General features: G+C 39.2%; 1 protein-coding gene across 1 annotated transcript in view; it reads right to left on the bottom strand.

Moving 5' to 3' along the window:
* The window catches only part of RIMS1 (regulating synaptic membrane exocytosis 1), a 599571-nt gene that overhangs the window by 478690 nt on the left and 98578 nt on the right, over positions 1–22303 (bottom strand). Inside the window, 1 exon segment of the mRNA XM_070376186.1 lies at positions 15759–15854. Within this exon segment, the coding sequence (XP_070232287.1) occupies positions 15759–15854 (96 nt within the window).

The raw sequence follows: 22303 nt of genomic DNA, 5'->3' as shown, positions 1-22303 counted from the left end.
TTTAATATTTGTTACATGCATAATAGATGAGTGTATTTATTTATCTACCTAAATCATTTCTCACTAAATAAACATTCATTTGCTGCATAGATTGCCAAGGAACTGGAAATAATCTCTTCCTTTTATTTAATACCTTCCTTCTAATACCAGCAGAAGTAGCCATGGGTACATATTCTCCTTTGGATCTTATAGATCCCTGTTTTTGCACAAACACAATCTATTTTCTTGGCACAGGGAGAGCGTTCTTGTCCCGGACAAAAGACTCCATAGAAGAGTAGAGGAAATAGCAGTGATTCACAGAGAAATGAGGCTAGCCCCAAGGCACAGTGACTTTCTAATAATAATGCTGCCAGTATTTATTTCCTCTCTACGTGAATTTTAGAGAAGTGCACTTTAGTGATATTCACATTAATTTGGAATTATGAATGATCACTCATCTCAACTAATGTTCACTTTTATTGAGCATCTCAGTGGTACATATCAGTGGTTTTAAATCAAGAGACTAGATCAGGATAACTTGGGAAAATGATCCAAATACACATTTCCTGGCCTCCCTACCCATGCATAGGGGGGAACATTTGATACACGTGAAGAGAGGGGGGAACATTTGATACACGTGAAGAGGTAGCATAAGGTGGGTGTATGCTTTTTACACCACTCCTCTCAAGAAGAAACAGTAATAGGTAAGAAAAGATAGTCTATGTTTTGACTGAATTAGCAAATATATATATATATATATATATATATATATTCAAAATGTGTCAGTATAGCACACTGTAATGACTTGGCAAATATTTGTCAAATGGATGAAGTAATAAATAATGTAAAGATTATTGATGTATACATTCATAGAATAATATTTTTTGTGGTGCTTTATATATAACTCTTGTATTTTATCTCATTTCATCCTCAAAAGCTCCCAATGGGATAACTAGAAATTATTTTCTTCCTATTTTCCAGATGAGAAAACTAAGTATTTAGGAAGTTAAAATAACTGGGCCACCATCATCCAGCAAATGAACATCAGAGCAAGGATAAAAAATACATAGCTTGAAGCCTTAAAGCTAGAATTTATTTATTATTCCCTGAAGAACAGCTTGAGAAACATTGGGCTGGAGGAAGCACAAGCTAGAATCAAGATTGCTGGGAGAAATATCAATAACCTCAGATACGCAGATGATACTATCCTTATGGCAGAAAGTGAAGAACTAAAGAGCCTCTTGATTTAAGTGAAAGACGAGAGTGGAAAAAGTTGGCTTAAAGCTCGATATTTAGAAAACTAAGATCATGACATCCGGTCCCATCAATGCATGGCAAATAGATGGGGAAACAGTGAAAACAATGGCTGATTTTATTTTTCTGGGCTTCAAAATCACTGCAGATGGTGACTGTAGCCATGAAATTAAAAGACGCTTACTCCTCAGAAGGAAAGTTATGACCAACCTAGACAGCATATTAAAAAGCAGAGACATTACTTTGTCAACAAAGGTCCGTCTAGTCAAGGCTATGGTTTTTCCAGTGGTCATGTATGGATGTGAGAGTTGGACTGTGAAGAAGGCTGAGCGCTGAAGAATCGATGCTTTTGAACTGTGGTGTTCAAGAAGACTCCTGAGAGTCCCTTGGACTGCAAGGAAATCCAAGCAGTCCATCCTAAAGGAGATAAGTTCTGGGTGTGCATTGGAACGACTGATGTTGAAGCTGAAACTCAATACTTTGGCCACCTGATGCAAAGATCTGACTCATTGGAAAAGACTCTGATGCTGGGAGGGATTGTGAGCAGGAGGAGAAGGGGACAACAGAGGATGAGAGGGTTGGATGGCATCACCGACTCAATGGGCATGGGTTTGGGTGGACTCTGGGAGTTGGTGATGGACAGGGAGGCCTGGCGTGCTGTGGTTCATGGGGTTGCAAAGAGTCGGACAGGACTGAGCGACTAAACTGAACTGAACAATAGCAAAATTCTTCTCCTTGCTAATAATGTGGATTATCTGCATAATTTGGATCCATCTTCTACTATGGACTCAGAAAACATGAATTATAGACCTAGATCTGCCCCCTCCTGCTGAGAGGCACTTCCCAGGTCTATGTGGTATTCACCATATGCAGATGAAATCCACATATCCTCCAAGCTTGTTTGTTGCCCATATGTGGCTCAAGGTAAAGCTGACATTAAATGAACTCAATCAAAGGTTTGCTGGGGTTTGTACAACCTTAGTTTCCTCTGGACATGGACATCTTTTAAACGTAATTCTTTGTTCTTATGGACATACATCACTTAGTTAAAGAAAGTGGAAAGTAGGAAAATCCACTGAGCTGGCTGCTCACGGCTGGTCCTCAGCTTAAGGTACTGCTCAGAGCATCATTAAAAGAGGACCTAGCTCAGTCAACAAGGGATAATTGGTGATAGCAATTAATGCCTAGTAAAGTTCCACCAAATATAACTGTTACATATAAAACTACTACGGCTCTATTCCTAAAGAATTAAAGAATTAAACTCTTTTAATATTAGGAAGTTGAAGGAGGCATCTTCTCTGAGAACTCAGACAGAGATAAACACAAAATTAAAATAGCTACATCAGAAAGAGGAGCTTTGTAAGACTTTGTAAACTGGCACAAAATGACTTGCAGAAACTAGCAAATCATACAAAGAGAATGAAGTCTATAAAAGCCACACAATTAAAAAAAATTCTGTCACTTCCTAATTATAACCATGAATTGGAAATGTCAGTGTTCCCAGTACTCTCTATTTTCAAGTTACTGGCTGTTCTGACTTTATTCTAAAAGACAAAAACATGTTTTTTATTTGAAACTTTTTTCTATTATCACTTGCTCAATACGATTCCTACTATGTTTGGTAATAGAACTATAGACTATGACATTGAACATCTTTTATAGTATAAGAAAAAAAAATGAACCCAGGAAAATAAAAAACTCATCACATTTTGATGTAAACATGTAGCTAAAAGAAGTCCAGAAACAGCTGCCTGCCTCTGAATAATACATTCATTCATAATAAAATCTATAGCTAAAAGATTATTAGCAAACGAAAACACATTCTCTTTCTTCTTGGCTGAATTTTACTCAGAAAAATGAGACACCTTTCAGAAAAGGATTATTATTTTTATAAGGAGTATATATTTTAAAATATTTATTTCCTCTAGTGTATGCAAACCCCTACAAAATTATTAAATCTATCCCAACAGAATATTAGAGTGAAAAAAAATGATGCAAAAAAAAATTTATTTAAAATGGTAAAGTCTAATCATGTTTCAATTATACTCAGTTTTACTTTTCACTATTTTTAATCTCAATACTTGAAGTTCTATGCAAATTTACCTAAAGTGATAAAGTGAGATTTCTAAATTTGTCACTTATATAAGCCATTGAAGATAAATTGGAGATATATAATAGGGTGCTTAAGACTTTATGAGAAAATGTTCCCACACATTATGCATTTAATGAACAGAGGACTGATCGAGCATATTGGGGATCACAAACATGAACTGAAGTCCCCTCCCTCCAGTTCTCATCAGAAATTTCTCCTTCGTTCCTTTAAAAACTTCGTTAAATGCCACTAAACTTCACTGAATTCTATTTCCTCCACATCTCTGGCCACCAGCAGAGTCCAAACCACCCCAACTGCCTCCCAAAGTCCCTCATCTTCTTCCTACCCACTGGCCACACCACATTGGATCATGATTCTCCCTTCTTTGAAAGGCCTCAAGGGATTGTTCATAGTATTACATAAAACCCCAAAACCTGAAAAGTCTTTGGGGTGGAACCTTGCTTATCTCCTCCACCACCCACCTCCTCCTCACTTTTCTCTGCCTTTCTCTTAGTTTTCCAACCCCACTACACAAATTTCCTTATAAGGTCCACTGCATGTAGCATTCTCTATGCCTAGAATTCCGTTTCGCTGACTCTTCTCCATGCCAACTTCTTATCTTTCAAGTCTCTCCTTAAATGTCATCTCTTCCCAAAGTCTTCCTTGAGCCTGCTCCCTGGACAGCTTCCCCTGTATGGTCATCAAGTCTCTCCTTAAATGTCATCTCTTCCCAAGTCCTCCTTGAGTCTGCTCCCTGGACAGCTTCCCCGTGTGCTCTCCATCCCTGCACTTGGTTTAGGCCCTGGATTAAAAGGAAGAGTTTCTATCACATATTTTATTTTGTTGTTAATATCTTTCCCTCCACACACTAAGTTCTATGAAGACTCTACTTTATTCAGCATCACCTCCAGTGCCTGGTGCCAGGCTCTGCACATGGCACAGAGTAAATAAATATTTGTGAAGGAAGAAGGACTAGACAGATTCACTGCAGAGCCAGCAGTGCATTGCTTCCCTACTGCACACTCTTCCAACCAACTTTAGACATTCAAACCCCCTTTGCTCAATGCTACCTTCTCATCCAAAGCTGATTTGAGAGGTTCTCACTGAAGAACTAGACCACAGCCAGGCTGAGTTCAGAACTCAGGAGACTTTGGAAAAGATTGGGTATTAATCTGCAGAACATCAGGAGCACAGAACACCAGGAGGCTCAGGAGGAGCTGAGGGTCAAGATCAGGGAAATCAGGGAAAAGCAGGCTCGATTTCAGCACCCAAGGCATCTCTCCTAGGCTATGCAGAAGAATCCTTAGATTCATGACAGAGGTATGTCTGAGGTGGTGAATGTCTGCCAGTGGGTTTCCCAGTTTTCTGTGTTATCCATGCACCTTCTGCCATCTGTTCCTACAGCAAGACACAAAGTTCTGGGCATCAGTACTCACAACCTAAAGATCACATGTGGTGAGCAGACCTCAAAAGCAGTCACACAATGACAAAGGTTGCTGTCCAACTGTTTACAACCTCAAAGACACTTCTGTTTGATCTGTTATCCATTATGATATATAATTTCGCTGTTATATATGTGATTTTAGTGAAAAAACATATTTTCAAGTATAAACATATATGTAGATTTCCTGTAGTATTATGGGAAAAGTAAATATATTAATAGGTATTTTTCAATCATATTTTTGGTCCTAAAGGTAGACTATTTTATTTTATTTTTTAAAAATTTTATTTTATTTTTAAACTTTACAATATTGTATTAGTTTTGCCAAATATTTTACAACTAAGTTTACTACAAGATGCCACATTTCCATGATTATTAAATTCATTCTAGTTCCATACATGTTGGTGCTCAGAAGTCCCTATGTTATAATCAAATCTGAAGGATGACTGTTATTGCTGAAAAAATCCATGCCCCTGATATCTGAAAAAGTATGTCTAGTAAAAAGAAAAATTTGGATGCAGGCTCCCTGTCAATTCAAGGCTGATTCATCTGAAGCTGCGAGAAGGGAAAAGAACAGAGTGTATGTGGTGCACACGCCCATGTCAAAAGCCTCAACACAGATGTACCCAATGATCCAGTTCAGGATGTGAGTTCCCATGGCACAGGAAGACCATTTCTGGGAAGGAGGAAGTGAAGAGGACAGAGAGAGAGTGGCCAAGTAAAATCCTGAGACTAAATAATTTGAATTTTTTATCCAGAACCTAAATTCATTTTTTGTTAGATGAATGAAATTCATAATTAATTATAGGACCTACAAACATCTACCTAGCAAAACAAAAGAAAAATAAGTAAAAATAAATGCTATATCAAAACCAGTTTCTCAATTTTTCCAGTGGTAATCAGATAAACTCAAACTAAAGAATCTCAACAAGATTTAAGAACTTACACCTTCAAGCTCTTTTAGATACTAATTTTCTTTCTGATTGGCCTTTAACTACATTGATCCCAGACTCTGAGGTTACACTGATAATTTTTATAATGATTCAGTTAGTCTCACAGAGAGAGAGAGAGAGAGAGAGAATTACGTTTATTTTATGGGAACTGGAAACCAAGGTATCAATAACCACAAATCAAGAATGGTTCAAGAGTTAAATAGAACTGACTTTGGAATGTGAGTTGTTCTAAAGATGCAGGGATTTCACATGATACACTTACCTAAATATACATATATATTCTTATAAAACTGTTACAAATATTTAAACAAAATGAACTTAGTAAGAAAAAAACTTACTACAAAGAAAAGATGATGGCTGCACTGGTGAAGTCTACCTAACATTTGAAGAAAAAATTATAGTAATAGTTCACAAACTTTTCCTAGATAGAATGCTAGTAAATACTTCCAAATTCATTCTAGGAGGCCAGTATTATCCTGATACTAAAATCATACAAAGGCATTACAGTAAACCAATATCCCTTATATATACATGCATAAAAAATCATCAGAAATGTTAACAAATCAAATAAAGCAACAAATAAAATAGATAACCAAGTGGGATTTATCACAGGAATGTAAGAGTGTTTAAATGTGAAAATAAATCAAGGCATTACACCATATTAATACAATAAGTTCAAAAAATACATTATTATCTCAATAGATGCAGGAAAAGCATTTGAGACAATCCAACATTCTTTCAAGATATGAACACTAAAACTGATAAAGAATATGAATTGAAACCTCACAATTAACACCATATTTAATCACTAGAGACTGAAAGTTTTCCTCCTAGTATCAGGAACAAGACATGTATGTCTGCGATCACCACATTTTGACAACTAGATGTCCACATGGGAAACTGGATCCTTACCTCACACCATACTCAAAAAATAACCCCAAATGGATCAAAGACATAAATATAGGAAACAAATGTATAAAAATTCTTAAAAGAAAACCTAGGTGGATATCTTTATGACCTTGAATTTGACAAGAGATTCTTAAATACAACACCAAAATTACAAGTAATCAATGGAAAATATAACTATTCAACTTCATCAAAATTAAAAATTATGTCCTACAAGAAAACAAAAAGACAAGTCACTAAATGAGGGGAAGTATTTGTAAATCATTTATCTGCCAAGAATATAGCATCCACTATATACATATATATATATATATATATATATATATAACCATAATATTAGGGGCTTCCCTGATAGCTCAGTTGGTGAAGAATCCGCCTGCAATGCTGAAGACTCTGGTTTGATTCCTGGGCTGGGTAGATCACTGGAGAAGGGATAGGCTACCTACTCCAGTATTCTTGGGCTTCCCTTGTGGCTCAACTGGTAAGGAATCTACCTGCAATGTGTGAGACCTGGGTTCAATCCCTGAGTTGGGAAGATCCCCTGGAAAAGGAAAGGGCTACCAATTCCAGTATTCTGGCCTGGAGAATTCTATGGACTGTATAGTCCATGGTGGGTAGCAAAGAGTCAGACATGATTAAGTGACTTTCACTTTCATATATATATATATATAAACAATAAAGACAAATAATCCAATAAAAAATAGACAAAATATTTGATCTATATTTTTCCCAAAAAAAGGATACAAATAGCCAATGGGCGTGTGGCAAGATGTTAAACATCATTATTGATTAGGGAAACAAATCAAAACCACAATAAGATAACCATCCATACACATCACACTTGCAAAGATGGCTATAACTAAAAAGACCAACAATAACAAGTGTTGACAAGGATGTAGAGAAATTGGAACCCTCTTATATTGCTGGTAGAAATGTAACATGCTGCAGCTATTTTCAAACACAGCTTGACAATTCTTAAAAAATGGAAACATATAGTTGCCAAATGACCCAGAAATTTCAGTCCTAGATTTATACTTATGAGAAGTAAGGACATATGTCTATGCAAAAACCTGTACATAAATGTTAAGGGTCACTTTATACAGCATAAAAAATTGGAAACAATTCAAATACAGACACAAGAGTGGTGCATATGTTCCACTGTACAAGCGGTATAATGCAATGCTATATGGCAATAAAAGAAATGAAGTACTGATAAATGCTATAATATGAATGAATCTTGGAAATATGCTAAGTTAAACCAAGTTATAAAAATGAGAGCATAATAATCACACATTATGTGATTTGATTTATACTAAATATCCAGAATAGGTGAATCCATAGAGATGAAAAATAGGTTAGTCGCTTCTAGAAGCTCAGTTTTGAGGGGAATAGGGATGATTCTAATGAATATTATGTTTCTTTTTGGAATAATCCAGCATTGTTTCAAAATTGCATAGTGGAAAAAGTTGCACAATTTTGTAAAAACTGCTAACTTTTTTGCACTCATTTCATATGCTAGCAAAGTAATGCTCAAAATCCTTCAAGCTGGGCTTCAACAGTATGTGAACTGAGAACTTCCAGATATACAAGCTGGATTTACAAAAGGCAGAGGAACCAGAAACCAAATTGCCAATATCCATTAGATCATAGAAAAAGCTAGAGAATTCCATAAAAACATCAACTTCTGCTTCATTGACTACTCTAAAGCCTTTGACTATGAAGACCACAACAAGCTGTGGAAAATTCTTAAAGAGATGGGAATACCAGACCACCTTACCTGCCTCCTGAGAAATCTGTATGCAGGCCAAGAACAAACAGAACTGGACATGGAACAGTGGACTGGTTCTGAATTGGGAAAGGAGTACATCAAGGCTGTATACTGTCACTGTGCTTATTTAACTTATATGCAAAGTACATCATGCAAAATCCTGAGCTGGATGAAGTACAAGCTGGAATCAACACTGCAGGGAGAAATATCAGTAGTCTCAGATATGCAGATGACATCACTCTTATGAAAGAAAATGAAGAGAAACTAAAGAGCCTCTTTATGAACATGAAAGAGGAGAGTGAAAAATCTGGCTTAAAACTCAATGTTAAAAAAATGAAGATCATTGCATCTGGTCTCATTGCTTCATGGCAAATAGAAATGGGAACAATGGAAACAGTGCGAGACTTTATTTTCTTGGGCTCCCAAATCACTGCAGATGGTGACTACAGCCATGAAATTAAAAGACATTTGTTCCTTAGAAGAAAAGCAATGATATCCTAGACAGCATATTGAGAAGCAAAGACATTTCTTTGCCAACAAAAGTCCATCTAGCAAAAGCTATGGTTGTTCCAGTAGTACTCATATATGGATGTGAGAGCTAGACAATGAAAAAGGTTGAGCACCAAAGAATTGATGCCTTCAAACTGTGTTGCTGGAGAAGACTCTGGAGAGTCCCTTGGACATCATGGAGATCAAACCAGTCCATTCTAAAGGAAATCAACCTTGAATATTCACTGGAAGGACTGAAGCTGAAGCTGAAGCTCCAGTACTTTGGCCACCTAATGCGAAGAGCCAACTCACTGGGAAAGACCCTGATGCTGGGAAAGATTGAAGGCGGGAGGAGAAGAGGACGGCAGAGGACGAGATGGTTAGATGGCATCACTGACTCAATGAACGTGAGTCTGAGCAAACTCTGGAAGATGGTGAAGGACAGGGAAGCCTGGCATGCTGCAGTACATGGAGTCGCAAAGAATTAGGCAGGACTGAGCAGCTGAACAACTGAATAAAAACACTAACTTTTACCCATTGAAAAGGTGAACTGCAAGTGTGGCATTCATTTATTTTTAAAAGCAGGCAACCACCAACAAAACAAAGGAAAACTGAAAAGACTGAGCTGAAGTATGATGGATGTACCTTCCTGAATCCAAGTTATTCTTGATCATGTCACTGTCCAGAGTAATGTAAAAATTGTTTGCCTAAACACGGTTATTCCTTGGCTATATATTCTTTTTCTAAGTTTCTACTCTCATACTCTAAATTTACCAGTTCTAATGTTGCCAATCATTCCAGTTTTCCCAGGGTTGAAGGTGTTTCCAAGACATGAGACTTTCAGCACTAAAACATGGAAAATTCCAGGAAAACTGAGCAAAGTTTGTTCTTGCCTGATTTTGTATAATTTACTTAATTCCTCTTCTCTTTAATTCCTATCATGTTCTCCATCCTGCTTTCCCCTTTTTTTTTTAATCTCAAGTATTTTAATAATGAAGTTACTCCTAAAATTCACTTTTTAGAGATATAAAATTAATCTTATAGAAATCATACTCTGTAAAACAACTTTGAAATTAAATTTATCTGAATCACCTTGCCATACACTTGAAAATAACACATTATTGTGTGTGTGTGCGTGTGTATATATATCTCACTATGTTCAGATTCTTTTCCCTTACAGGTTGTTACAGAATACTGAGTATAGTTCTAAATGCTATTTCACTTGTGTTCATAGTTTATTATAAAATAATTGTTCACAAATTAAGTCATGTAAGTCTCTCCTGAGTTTGGGGTATGAATAGCCAACTACCTTCTGGATATTTCAATCAGAGATTTCTTTGGCCACTAATACATATATATATAAGGGGGCTTCCCTGATAGCTCAGTTGGTAAAGAGTCTGCCTGCAATGCAGGAGATCCGAGTTTGATTCAGAAAGATTTGTTAGAGAAGGGATAGGTTACCCAGTCCAGTATTCTTGGGCTTCCCTTGTGGCTTAGCTGGTAAAGAATCTGCCTGCCATCTGGGAGACCTGGGTTAGGAAGATGCCCTGGAGAAGGGAAAGGCTACCCACTCCAATATTCTGGCCTGGAGAATTCCATGGGGTTCATGGGGTCACAAAGAGTTGGACATAACTGAGCGACTTTCACTTTCAACTTTCACATACATCTAAAGCTAAATCTAAACTTGTTTTAGTGCCTAAATTAACTCTTCTTGCTATGATCACATCCACCTACTCTCCTGAGATAAAGTGAATTATTTCCTCTTCACTTGACTCTATTATCAGAGCTAATGAATCACTGTGCTCTGATTACACTACCCGGGAAACATTCTCAAATTTGCCCTACCACTGCCTCACTTGCCTAGACCTGCTTCCATCCACAGCTGGAACTGATTGGTAGACTTAAGGACTGTCAGTGTTCTAAAATCCATGATCACTTTGAAAAACTCAAAAACCTCATAATGTTAGGTCAACTTTCAAAATACTGTATTAAAACTAAACCAAAGACAAGACCAAGTGTATAGCCTATCCTTTCCAAGTTAGACCAACATCCTCATCCTTGGGGCTTCCCTGGTGGCTCAGACAGTAAAGCATCTACCTGCAGTGTGGGAGGGAGAAGGCAATGGCACCCCACTCCAGTACTCTTGCCTGGAAAATCCCATGGATGGAGGAGCCTGGTAGGCTGCAGTCCATGGGGTCGCTAGGAGTCGGACACAACTGACCGACTTCACTTTCACTTTTCACTTGCATGCATTGGAGAAGGAAATGACAACCTACTCCAGTGTTCTTGCCTGGAGAATCCCAGGGATGGGGGAGCCTGGTGGACTGCCATCTCTGGGGTCCCACAGAGTTGGACACTACTGAAGCGACTTAGCAGCAGCAGTGTGGGAGACCCGGGTTCGATCCCTGGGTTGGGAAGATCCCCTGGAGAAGGAAATGGCAACCCACTCCGGTACTCTTGCCTGGAAAATTCCATGGACTGAGTAGCCAGTTAGGCTACAGTCCATGGGGTCGAAAAGAGTCAGACACGACTGAGCGACTTCAGTTTCACTTTTCTCTTCCTTAAAGACACTGGTGCTGCACCTCCTGAAGTCGTTATAAATCTCTCCACCACACCCAAACACATTCACCCCACCCTCCTACACATGCACTCTTACTCACACAAATACACAGATACACACACTTGCACACTCTCAGGCTCCAGCAATGAGTACATGTTTCAAATCACCACCCACAACTTGATGTTTTGGGGCACTAGTTAATCATTTCCTTCTTCTGGAGGCTTTGTTCTAAATTCAGGCTCTGAAAGTTCTTGTCTGACCTCATCAACCCCAAAGAGAATAGGCCATTTTCTCTTTTATAGACATACTTCTAATCTTGCAGTTATCATGTAGTAATAGTTAATTGGATTATATAACTGCTGCCCCCAACTTGAGAGGGCTTTAGCTGTGCATCTCATACCTGAAGAATAGCAGCTATCAAACTCAATCTGTTCAACTCCACTAATCTTTTTGATCAACATTTAGAAAACTAAGATCATGGCATCTGGTATGGCAAATAGATGGGGAAAGAGTGAGAGACTTTATTTTGGGGGGCTCCAAAATCACTGCAGATGGTAACTACAGCCACGAAGTTAAAAGACACCTGCTCCTTGGAAGAAAAACTATGACCAACCTAGACAGCATATTAAAATGCAGAGACATTACTTAGCCAACAAAGGTCCATCTAGTTAAAGCTATGGTTTTTCCAGTAGTCATGTATGGATGTAAGAGTTGGATTATAAAGAAAGCTGAGCACTGAGGAATTTATGCTTTTGAACTGTGGTGTTGGAGAAGACTCTTGAGAGTCCCTTGGACTGCAAGGAGATCCAACCTGTCCATCCTAAAAGAAATCAGTCCTGAATATTCATTGGAAGGACTGATGCTGAGCTGAAACTCCAATACTTTGGCCATCTGATGGGAAGAACTGATTCATTGGAAAAGACCCTAATGCTGGGAAATATTGAAGGCAGGAGGAGAAGGGGACAGCAGAGGATGAGATGGTTGGATGGCATCACTGACTCAATGGACATGAGTTTGAGTAAGCTCCAGGAGTTGATGATGGACAGGGAAGCTCGGCGTGCTGCAGTCCATGGGGTCATGAAGAGTCGGACACGACTGAATGACTGAACTGAACAGAACTTTGATTAAGTGATGACAACTTAAGTAGCATGCTTAAAATATGACCAAGTGACATTTTAATAATAACTGAAAAAAGAATCTTCAGATCATTTACATACATGATTATCAAAATACAAATTATATTGACATGTGCAGCCATTGACCTAACTTGTAAAACAGACGGCACTGAGTGACCTGAATACAATGACTCTACCACCGATTCACATGGTAATAATCTCTCTCTCTTTTCCTGCTCCCCATGCAAAATCACCATCTCTTCCTCCTGACTATTTTTTTTCCCTTACATCTATACAAATAAAGTATTTCCACCCACTCAGATATTTAAAGTGTTACAACAAATGCCACCAATGACCCAAGGGGCAAAAAATTTTTAATCTCTTGAATTATTATTATTAGCATTTTTTGGCAGCATTTGCTACTCTGGGGCACCCTCCGTGACTCCTCCCACTTAGCTTCTGGTTCTCCTACCTCTTTGACCATTATTTCTCAGTTGAGTCAGGGGAGCCTCTTCTTTTACCCACTCCTTAAACACTGGTTTTACCCAGGCACTCTGTTACTTTTTCTAACTCTGTACCCTTTGGTGATGTCATCTACTTCCCCAGCTGAGTGCTTTGGGTTCATACACCCAATTCGTTCTTGAACATATACTCCTGGATAATGCACAGGTGCCCCAAATCATCCTATCAGGATCTGAACTCCTCACTGCCCACCCTACTGGTTGGCCTGGTTTACTTCTTTATTTCCCCACATCAGCTGCTGGTCCTCAATCACCCAAACCACTGATACAACCGCCCCCCTTAAACTCTTTCCTTACAAACCATATTCAATTGGCAACTAAGCACTGCCCATTTGCCTTCTTACTGAGCTCTTAAAATGTTTCCTTCCTACACCCTCTGCTACTTCTGTAGGTCAAGACCTCGTCCTTCTCTGGTCAGTTGCAATAGTCCCTTAATTGATCTGCTTGTCTCCAGTTTTGCCCACATCCTATTCATATGCCATTATTCTTACTTCTGCTAAAGTAAGTTATACATATTTTATACACACACACACATACATACACATAATGAGAATCTGATGAATTAAAATCCATCAGTGCATGCTCAAAACTAAATGTAGTGTTTATTAAATTTTATTTTGATCCAGTTATCATGTACAGAAATCTAAGCTCATCCTACAATAGTAACCCAGGATGTCATCTTATATTTTCTGTTCCATTCAAAATTTAAACATAACCTCCACACTAAAGAACTAGCTTTTATTGATCTTTAGCCCCACTGATAGGTTGTAATGCACATATTTAAAAACACCGGCCTACAGGCTAAAGCCCATCCTTAGTGTCCTCCCCACCCCCAATTACTGTCATTCTTTTCATAGCAGCCTAGAAAGGGGCTTATATGGAAATGGAGAGCTCGATTTATAAACACCCCTCTCTAGAGAGAATCAGTAGAAATGAGGACTGGACTGCGAACTTTAAATTCTTCAAGTCACCTAAAGAGAGGTCCATTGTTGTGATTAGTTAAGCATGGAGTGAAGAAAAGGATTATCAGAAAGGAGAACCCAAAAGCCACTCTCATTCACTTTACTCAGAAAGGCAGCCAGGAAGGTTCTACTAGGTTCACGGTAAGTTACAACAGCTTTCCACTTCTAGGAGTCCATGGAAAGCAGAAGCAAAATAAGAAAAGATAATTAATGTCTCTTTGGCAAGGATGTCAATTGCTGCTTCGTATCTGATAATTCCAATTTAGGTGGACACTGGAATAAGTGGTACAAATAAAAATGGAACCTCAATATATGAAATATAACACATCTTAAAATTCATGTTAATTCCTCAAAGCACTTTCCCCAAAGTTGCTTGTTTTCTAATGCCTGGAATATATGATGGAAAATGGGGATTGTAAGTTTTCCATGAATTTTCAAAAAAAGTTCCACCATCAAGAAAATGGATTTATGGCTAGAACATATATAGAACAAAATGGCAACATCATTACAAGCAGTTCTTCCAACTTAAAACTTTTTTCAATGCAATTATAAACCATTTTTACTACAGTTAGGTGAAAATTATTTGTGTTCCTTGAGAAGTACTGATCAACTGTGGAAGATGATATTCAAATACACATAGATAAAATCTATAACCCATTTATGGAGCCTCTTGAAATTTATTTACCCAAATTTTATATCTCAAGCAATAAATAATTTTGTATTTGTGACTGTGTGTATGCAAAATATAAGCATTTAAACATTTCATTTAATTTTAGTTTTGCCAATGGGAATAAAAACTTGACACAGCAAAAGAATTACAAAAATTTACTTTTCTTTTCATAGCCTTTGGACAATCTTATTACTTTATTTTGGTTTTACTTCAAAAAATTGTCAGATAGCTAAGGAAACCTATAGAAAAATCACTCCTAAGACACATTTCTTCAATGGCTTTTGCAAAAATCACTTGGAAGGAGGCATTTCCCTGGGAGTAACTACTTGGCTGTATTGGTTATGCTAACAGTATTACCACTGCTGAGACATTTAAAGGAAATGTTTAATTTTTCTTACCAGGAGCATAATTTTATTCAGAAGATTGAATAGATTTTGCTGCTCTGCAGGATTTTAAAGCTCTTTACATTTCACCTTACAGAAATCCACATTTGCAACACAGAGTTCATTTATTTAGTTTCTCCTTTAATTCCCTTTGGTGGGCCATTTAATCCTTCATGAATATCCACACTTGAGGTTACAATAATAAAAATAAACTGAAGGTCCATCCCTCTTTCGGACTGTCCCTGACCTTTACCTGACACAGTGCGAGGGTGGTTATGAACGAACCATGCACTTCCCTTCTTCACAATTAGGAAAGCATCCCCGCTCTGCACCTTTGCATTACTTTCTCGAAAAGGGTCTCAGGCTCGAATCCACATACTTTCTAAATCCGAAAGGTACAGAGTTTCTGATACCACAGAGTTCCCCAATACATGTCTCTGTCCTATAATTAGCTTCATGCTTTCCATATGGCATTAGAAACAGCACTTAATGAAGATGCTTGAAACACAGAGCTCAGTTTCCAGATCATTTTATCTAATTCAGTAGCAGTCTTTTACCCCCAGACACCCCAGAGCAGGCAGAGTTTGCACTCCCACATGCAATGTGAATTAATACATCTGGAACCAGAGATCTGTGTTAGAGACGACATTTTCAGTCAATAAAACCAATGCCATACTCACGGTGGAGGCTGGTGGGGCTGGTGTTCAACATTTCTTGGGGCTTTGCAGGCAGCAGGCTTCACCATGTCCCTGACCACACACCTGGGGCGCATGATAGACAGCACAACGCACTATTAATTATAAAACGGGGAGAAACATCTGGAAATTAAACACGGTACTGAAAACAAGTTTAAGGGAACTGTCTGCAAGCCCCTAAGTATTAACCTGGAGACCCTGAGAAGCCCTGGGAGTTAGGAACCTTCAGCTCATGCTTCCAAGAGCTCAATTACACCCAGATGAACTCCATACTGGTGCTGGCCTCAGTATTGGATTTCCTGTTTAGTATCAATAAAACGATCCTCATTAGGCTTCCCCATAGAAGCAAAGCTGCTGAAAACTTTGGCTTTACCCTATGGAGACATCTGAAAGTGTAAACATAGGAGCAGCTGTTGTGCTGATATGTTAAAAACAGGCAGGACTTTCTGTGGCTTTGGCTTTCTTACTGAAAGACATGGACATTTTTTCATGCCCTTCATGCCCTTCTCTTTATGCAAAAAAATAAAAAAAATAAAACAGAGATCTGAGATGTTTCAGGACATCCCCCATGTTCCAAATTCATTCAAGCTAAGAAAGGAGGAAGAGTCAGAGGGAAATGTGCATATATAAAGTGTGTGTGTCTCCATAAGTATGCAAAATAAATATGCAAGATGCCTGCACAGTGTGAAAATAGGCAGGAAAAGGTCTTTGGGTCTTAAGTTGTCCATCACAGAATAAATAAAGGCAGAGGATGGGTCACAGCTGCAAAGGGCAGCAGGTGGAGATGCTCTTAACCTGATGTCAACAGGACTTAATGGAGCACTGGAGAGAATCACGGCATAAGCCAGAAAACGTAGCCCTCTGAGGCTGTCCTTGGATGGCTCAGATATCCCTCTACCTCAGAAGCCTTGAACAAACCTTGGTTTGAATAGGGAAGCCCCGTTTAGAAAGTTGAGACCCTGATTCTTAGACTCTGCTAAATGGAAAAACCACACAGGACTTGGGATTCTCAAGCATGAACCTGGTTCTTAACTTTGACAGTGGTTTGGACTGCACTTGGAGATCTGACTACCTGTAAGGCCAGTCATGCTATTCAAGGGGTGGCTCAGTGGTGAGGTGGTGGCAGATAAACTGTTTTTCCAGAGCTAAAAGCTGCATGGCAAAATTCTCCACTTCTGAAAGAAATGATACAGGCAAACGTGGACACTGCACAGAAACGTGCGTGCACACACACACACACACACACACACACAGCTAAGTCCAAACAGGATCAAGTAAGACTTAGAAATCAATATATAATGTGACAAGAAAAGAAAACGGTGCCATTTCAAAGCCACCCCTCCTGGGTTCAAAGGAAAGAAATGTGGTAACTGTCTAGAGTGAATGCTAAACTCTTAATGGACTGGTCACCAGTCATTGGAGGAGAAGGACCCTCTGGCAGGAAGGTTCAGAGAACATTCAAGAAGGCAGTTGCCAAGGAGAAGTAATACCCTGGGGTATTACTGAGCTATGAAATGTTAATATAACTTACACAAGTACAGTGCACAGGAAGTTACATTTCACTGCACTGGGAAATCTTTAGCAATTCTCACTCAACTAAAAATAGCCCACATGGCATGTTGAATTTTTACACGCATTGGTTTGTGAAAATATCGGAAATATCACCAACTTTGGAGAAAATCTTGAAGAATTATATGTAGAGAAACCATATGCAACCTTCTGTCTTAGTTCATTTCCTTTTTTCTTTTTCCTCCTGAAAATTCAGGTATTTAGGCAAAGTTTTGGGAAGAAAAGAAATCTGCCACTCAGAGTTTTCCTTCAATATGTTTTTAAATAACTCTTCTCCAATAAAAGTGGATTATTAGCCAGCATAAAAGACCATGTCTGTGTAAGAAAATTCTCATTTAATCTTAAGAATTGAGTAGTTCTTACTTAAAACTATAGTAACTGGCATATTTCATCGGTCTGCCTATGTTATAGAATCTTATTTATTTATTTATTTATTTTTATTTTATTTACTATATTTTTATTTTATTATTGGAGGCTAATTACTTTACAATATTGTAGTGGTTTTGCCATACATTGACATGAATCAGCCATGGGTGTACATCTGTCCCCCATCCTGAACCCCCCTCCCACCTCCCTCACCGCCACCATCCCATCCCTCAGGGTCATCCCAGTACATCAGCCCTGAGCACCCTGTCTCATGCATCGAACCTGGACTGATGATCTCTTGCACATATGATAATATACATGTTTCAATGCTATTGTCTCAGATCATCCCACCCTTGCCTTCTCCCACAGAGTCCAAAAGACTGTTCTATACATCTGTGTCTCTTTTGCTGTCTCGCATACAGGGTTATCATTACCATCTTTCTAAATTCCATATATATGCATTAGTATACTGTACTGGTGTTTTTCTTTCTGACTTACTTCACTCTGTATAATAGGCTCCAGTTTCATCCACCTCATTAGAACTGACTCAAATGTATTATTTTTAATGGCTGAGTAATATTCCATTGTGTAAATGTACCAGAGCTTTCTTATCTATTCATCTGCTGATGGACATCTAGGTTGCTTCCATGTCCTGGCTATTGTAAACAGTGCTGCAATGAACATTGGGGTACACGTGTCTCTTTCAGTTCTGGTTTCCTCAGTGTGTATGCCCAGCAACAGGATTGCTGGGTTATATGGCAGTTCTATTTCCAGTTTTTTAAGGAATCTCCACACTGTTCTCCATGGTGGCTGTACTAGTTTGCATTCCCACCAAGAGTGTAAGAGGGTTCCCTTTTCTCCACACCCTCTCCAGCATTTATTGCTTATAGACTTTTGGATCGCAGCCATTCTGACCGGCATGAGATGGTACCTCACTGTGGTTTGGATTTGCATTTCTCTGATAATGAGTGATGTTGAGCATCTTTTCATGTGTTTGTTAGACATCGGTATGTCTTCTTTGGAGAAATATCTGTTTAGTTTTTTGGCCCATAAAAACCTCATTTGAATTTCTAAAATTTAAAGCTCTTTTTGGATAATAAGAATAAACACATCAATACTCAAAAACAGTGTTGCTAGAATTTAATGTATTTAATTTAAAATATACTAAATTAATATACTTTATTTAAAACAAAATAAGAAAAAACTAATTTTTCATACTAACTTATATCCTGATCTCAGGTTTAGAGTGAATCAGCTAGCTGTTGAATCTGTTCTCAGGGAGAAAGTGATCAGTTTCAGATTGCTAGTTATTCAACCAATTTGAGGGGGCACGAAGCTATGCCAATATGTATTCTTACATTTTCTAATCTGACTTTCTCAGACGAAATTGAAATTCCAGGGAAAGAGAAGAAGAAAAAAATCCCTACATTCAGAATAAGATACATAAAATAATACAACGCCCTCCTCAGATTTTTGTCAGCCTGAATGAATTAGCATTTCTTTAAAGTTATATTTGGATTGTTTTGTCTGTCCTATTGCAGTTTGAGGGATAAACCAAAGTGGTGTCGCCAGTTGTAATGTGTGGAAACTGTTCAGCCGACCACTTCCCATCCTCTCCCAGGCGTTAATCGTAACACAATAACAGGGACCCCTCATACTTAAACACCACAGTGATATATCAGCACACTGCTGTGCACTAAGGCCCTTCAGTGTGTGAGACTCTTTGCAATGAATGCTCTAGGGACCCCACCAGGCTCCTCTGTTCATGAAGATAAGAACACTGGAGTGGGTCACCATGCCCTCCTCCAGGGGATCTTCCTGACCCAGGGATCAAACTCACATCTCCTATTTCTCCTGCATTGGCATGAGGGCTCTTTACAGGTACCACCTGGGAAGCCCCAGGGGTCTTCCTTGCTGCTGCTAAGTCACTTCAGTCGTGTCCGACTCTGTGCGACCCCATAGACAGCAGCCCACCAGGCTCCCTCGTCCCTGGGATTTTCCAGGCAAGAACACTGGAGTGGGTTGCCATTTCCTTCTCCAATGCATGAAAGTGAAAAGTGAAAGTGAAGTCGCTCAGTCGTGTCTGACCCACAGCGACCCCATAGACTGCAGCCCTCCAGGCCCCTCCGTCCATGGGATTTTCCAGGCAAGAGTACTTGAGTAGGGTGCCATTGCCTTCTCTGAAGGGTCTTCCTTACATATGATTTACTCCATCATCCAGACACAAAGAGGCCACAGATAAGCCACAAAGCCGACTTTCCAGAAAGGCTGTGGATGGAGAGACCAGGAGTCCAAGAGGCGTGACCTCTGATTCCTGCAAAGTCTTCAGTTACTTGGGAAGGACGGTGGACCCCTCACCATCTTGGCAGTGCTTGCGAGCACCCCTTATCCCTCAAGCATCACTGAGGATTTGTTCAAATGAGGCATCCTGCAAGCATCTCAGAGAAGCTCCCCTGGACTCCGCCTTCCGCGCGGTTGGATTTTATGAATGACTGCAATCAATGCTGAACCACTGCCAACTGCCCACCCTTCCCGGCACCGTACACACAAGAGAAACTCACCCTGCCGCAAGCCCGCAGATGAGGCTGTGGCAAGGCTTTCATCTCCCTAAACAGGAACTAAATGTGCTTCCAGAGACTTAGAGTATGTGAATGAAACATTCTCAATGCCTTCAAAAGGCACAATTTACATAATCACTTTCTCTCTTTTGAGTTTCTATTTTGGTGCCTGCAGTCACCAGCCCCACTTTTGCCTCCCCTTCCCTGCAAAATAACTAAAAAACAAAACAAACAAAAAAAAAAAACCCCTACTGTTTTATGAAAGTTTATCTCAACTCAGCTTGATGACAAGGTCATGAGTCTAGTGACTGAGCACTGAGCTGTACCACAGATGATGACACCTATGCATTTCTACTCTCCATTTTTTGTGGTTTTGGACTTTACTGGGGTTTCTCCTTCAGTGATAGAGACAATTACACTGAACCAAGGCTAGGGGAAGTGTGTCTGTGCCTACTCCCTGGGTAGGATTGTACTAGTCTGCATTTGTCACAAGAGTTTGTCAGTTATAATGACATCATGTTGAGAAAATGAAATACTTTTCGAACATACAGTATTCTAATTTGCTGATCACCAATCAGACACAAAGAAGTAAGGGAAAAATAGGCAAGAATAGGGCTCTGTAATCAGTTGTTTTCTTCTGAACCTTCTATTCAGCACTTGAGACCCTTCTTACATAAGACATTAGGCAAAAGTACGAAAATGTATGCCAAAGTCTTGTCTTCACCCTGAATCTCTCTTAACTGCAGGCATCCAGTTGTTTCCCCAACACTTTTGCTTGGGTTTCCAGTAGGCTTCCTAAAATCAACACCTTCAGTCGGAATCCACCTTTTCTTAGACACCTGACCCTCCAGAGCCAGCACCATCTTGGCTGGTTGTAAACGGTTTCTCTAGCTGTTCAGACGAAAAGCTTTAGTCTCAAGGCCTCACTTCTCTTGTACCTGTGTCCAGTCCATCAGATTTGATTCTCCTTTCAAATATGTGCAGCCATCTGCCCATTTCTCCTCCTTCCCCTATGGCTACCTCGATGGGGTCAACGCTACTTTTCACTGGATTCCTGAATTAGACTTCTCACTGGCTGCTGGCAGAGACCCTTTGGAAAGATAAATCAATCATGACTCCTCTGCTCCAAATCCTGCAATGGTACTACAGTTTACTCACAAAAACGCAGGAGTCCTTGGAGTGTCATCTGGCCTCACATAATTCCCAGTGTTCTTCTCCTACTATCTCCTCCCCAGCATCCACACCCAACTCATGCTACCCAGCTGCAGTGACCTTGCTGCTGGTTCTCAGACACACCAGGACCATTGTACCAAAGATTCCCTCCCTGATATGTATCAGACTAACCCCTCCCCGCTTTGCAGTCTTTGCTCAAGCATCAGTGTTTGGTGGTTCCTACCCGACTTCCCTCCCTACTGCTATGGTCTGCCCCCACCAGACTTTCAGTGCCCTTCACCTCCTCTTGCTCTGGTGGTGGTGGTGGTTTAGGTGCTAAGTCATGTCTAACTCTTGCGACCCCATGGACTGTATCCTGCCAGACTCCTCTGTCCATGGGATTCTCCAGGCAAGAATACCGGAGTGGGTTGCCGTTGTAAATCTGCCTCTCCTCTTCAACCCAGCTTGAAATACCAGCTGCTTAAGAGGAAGGATGTCTGTTTGGTTCACTGGCAAAGGCCCAGAGCCTAGAACAGGGCATAGTCACATAGAACATCATAGTCACTCACTACATATTTGTTAAATGAATAAGACAAAATGCTTTATATTTCCAGCCTGAGTAACTAACATGCTAAAATACAGTTATTTACAAATAGATGTAAGTAATACTTTTTTGCATGATTATAGCATATTTATATAAAATATCTGCAAAATATAAATTAACGTATGACCAATAAATTTTATGATTTGTATAATCTATTATATTTGTTTTTATATGACATGACTAAGGTTCATTCTCTTTCTAAACAAGAAAAAACTGATTAATTTTATGGAAAAGACTCTTTAGCGTCACATTGTTGCTTCAAAACA

The sequence above is a fragment of the Bos mutus genome, chromosome 9 (assembly GCF_027580195.1).
Source record: "Bos mutus isolate GX-2022 chromosome 9, NWIPB_WYAK_1.1, whole genome shotgun sequence".
Classification (NCBI taxonomy): Eukaryota; Metazoa; Chordata; class Mammalia; order Artiodactyla; family Bovidae; genus Bos; species Bos mutus.
This window is presented reverse-complemented; position numbering and strand designations above follow the sequence as displayed.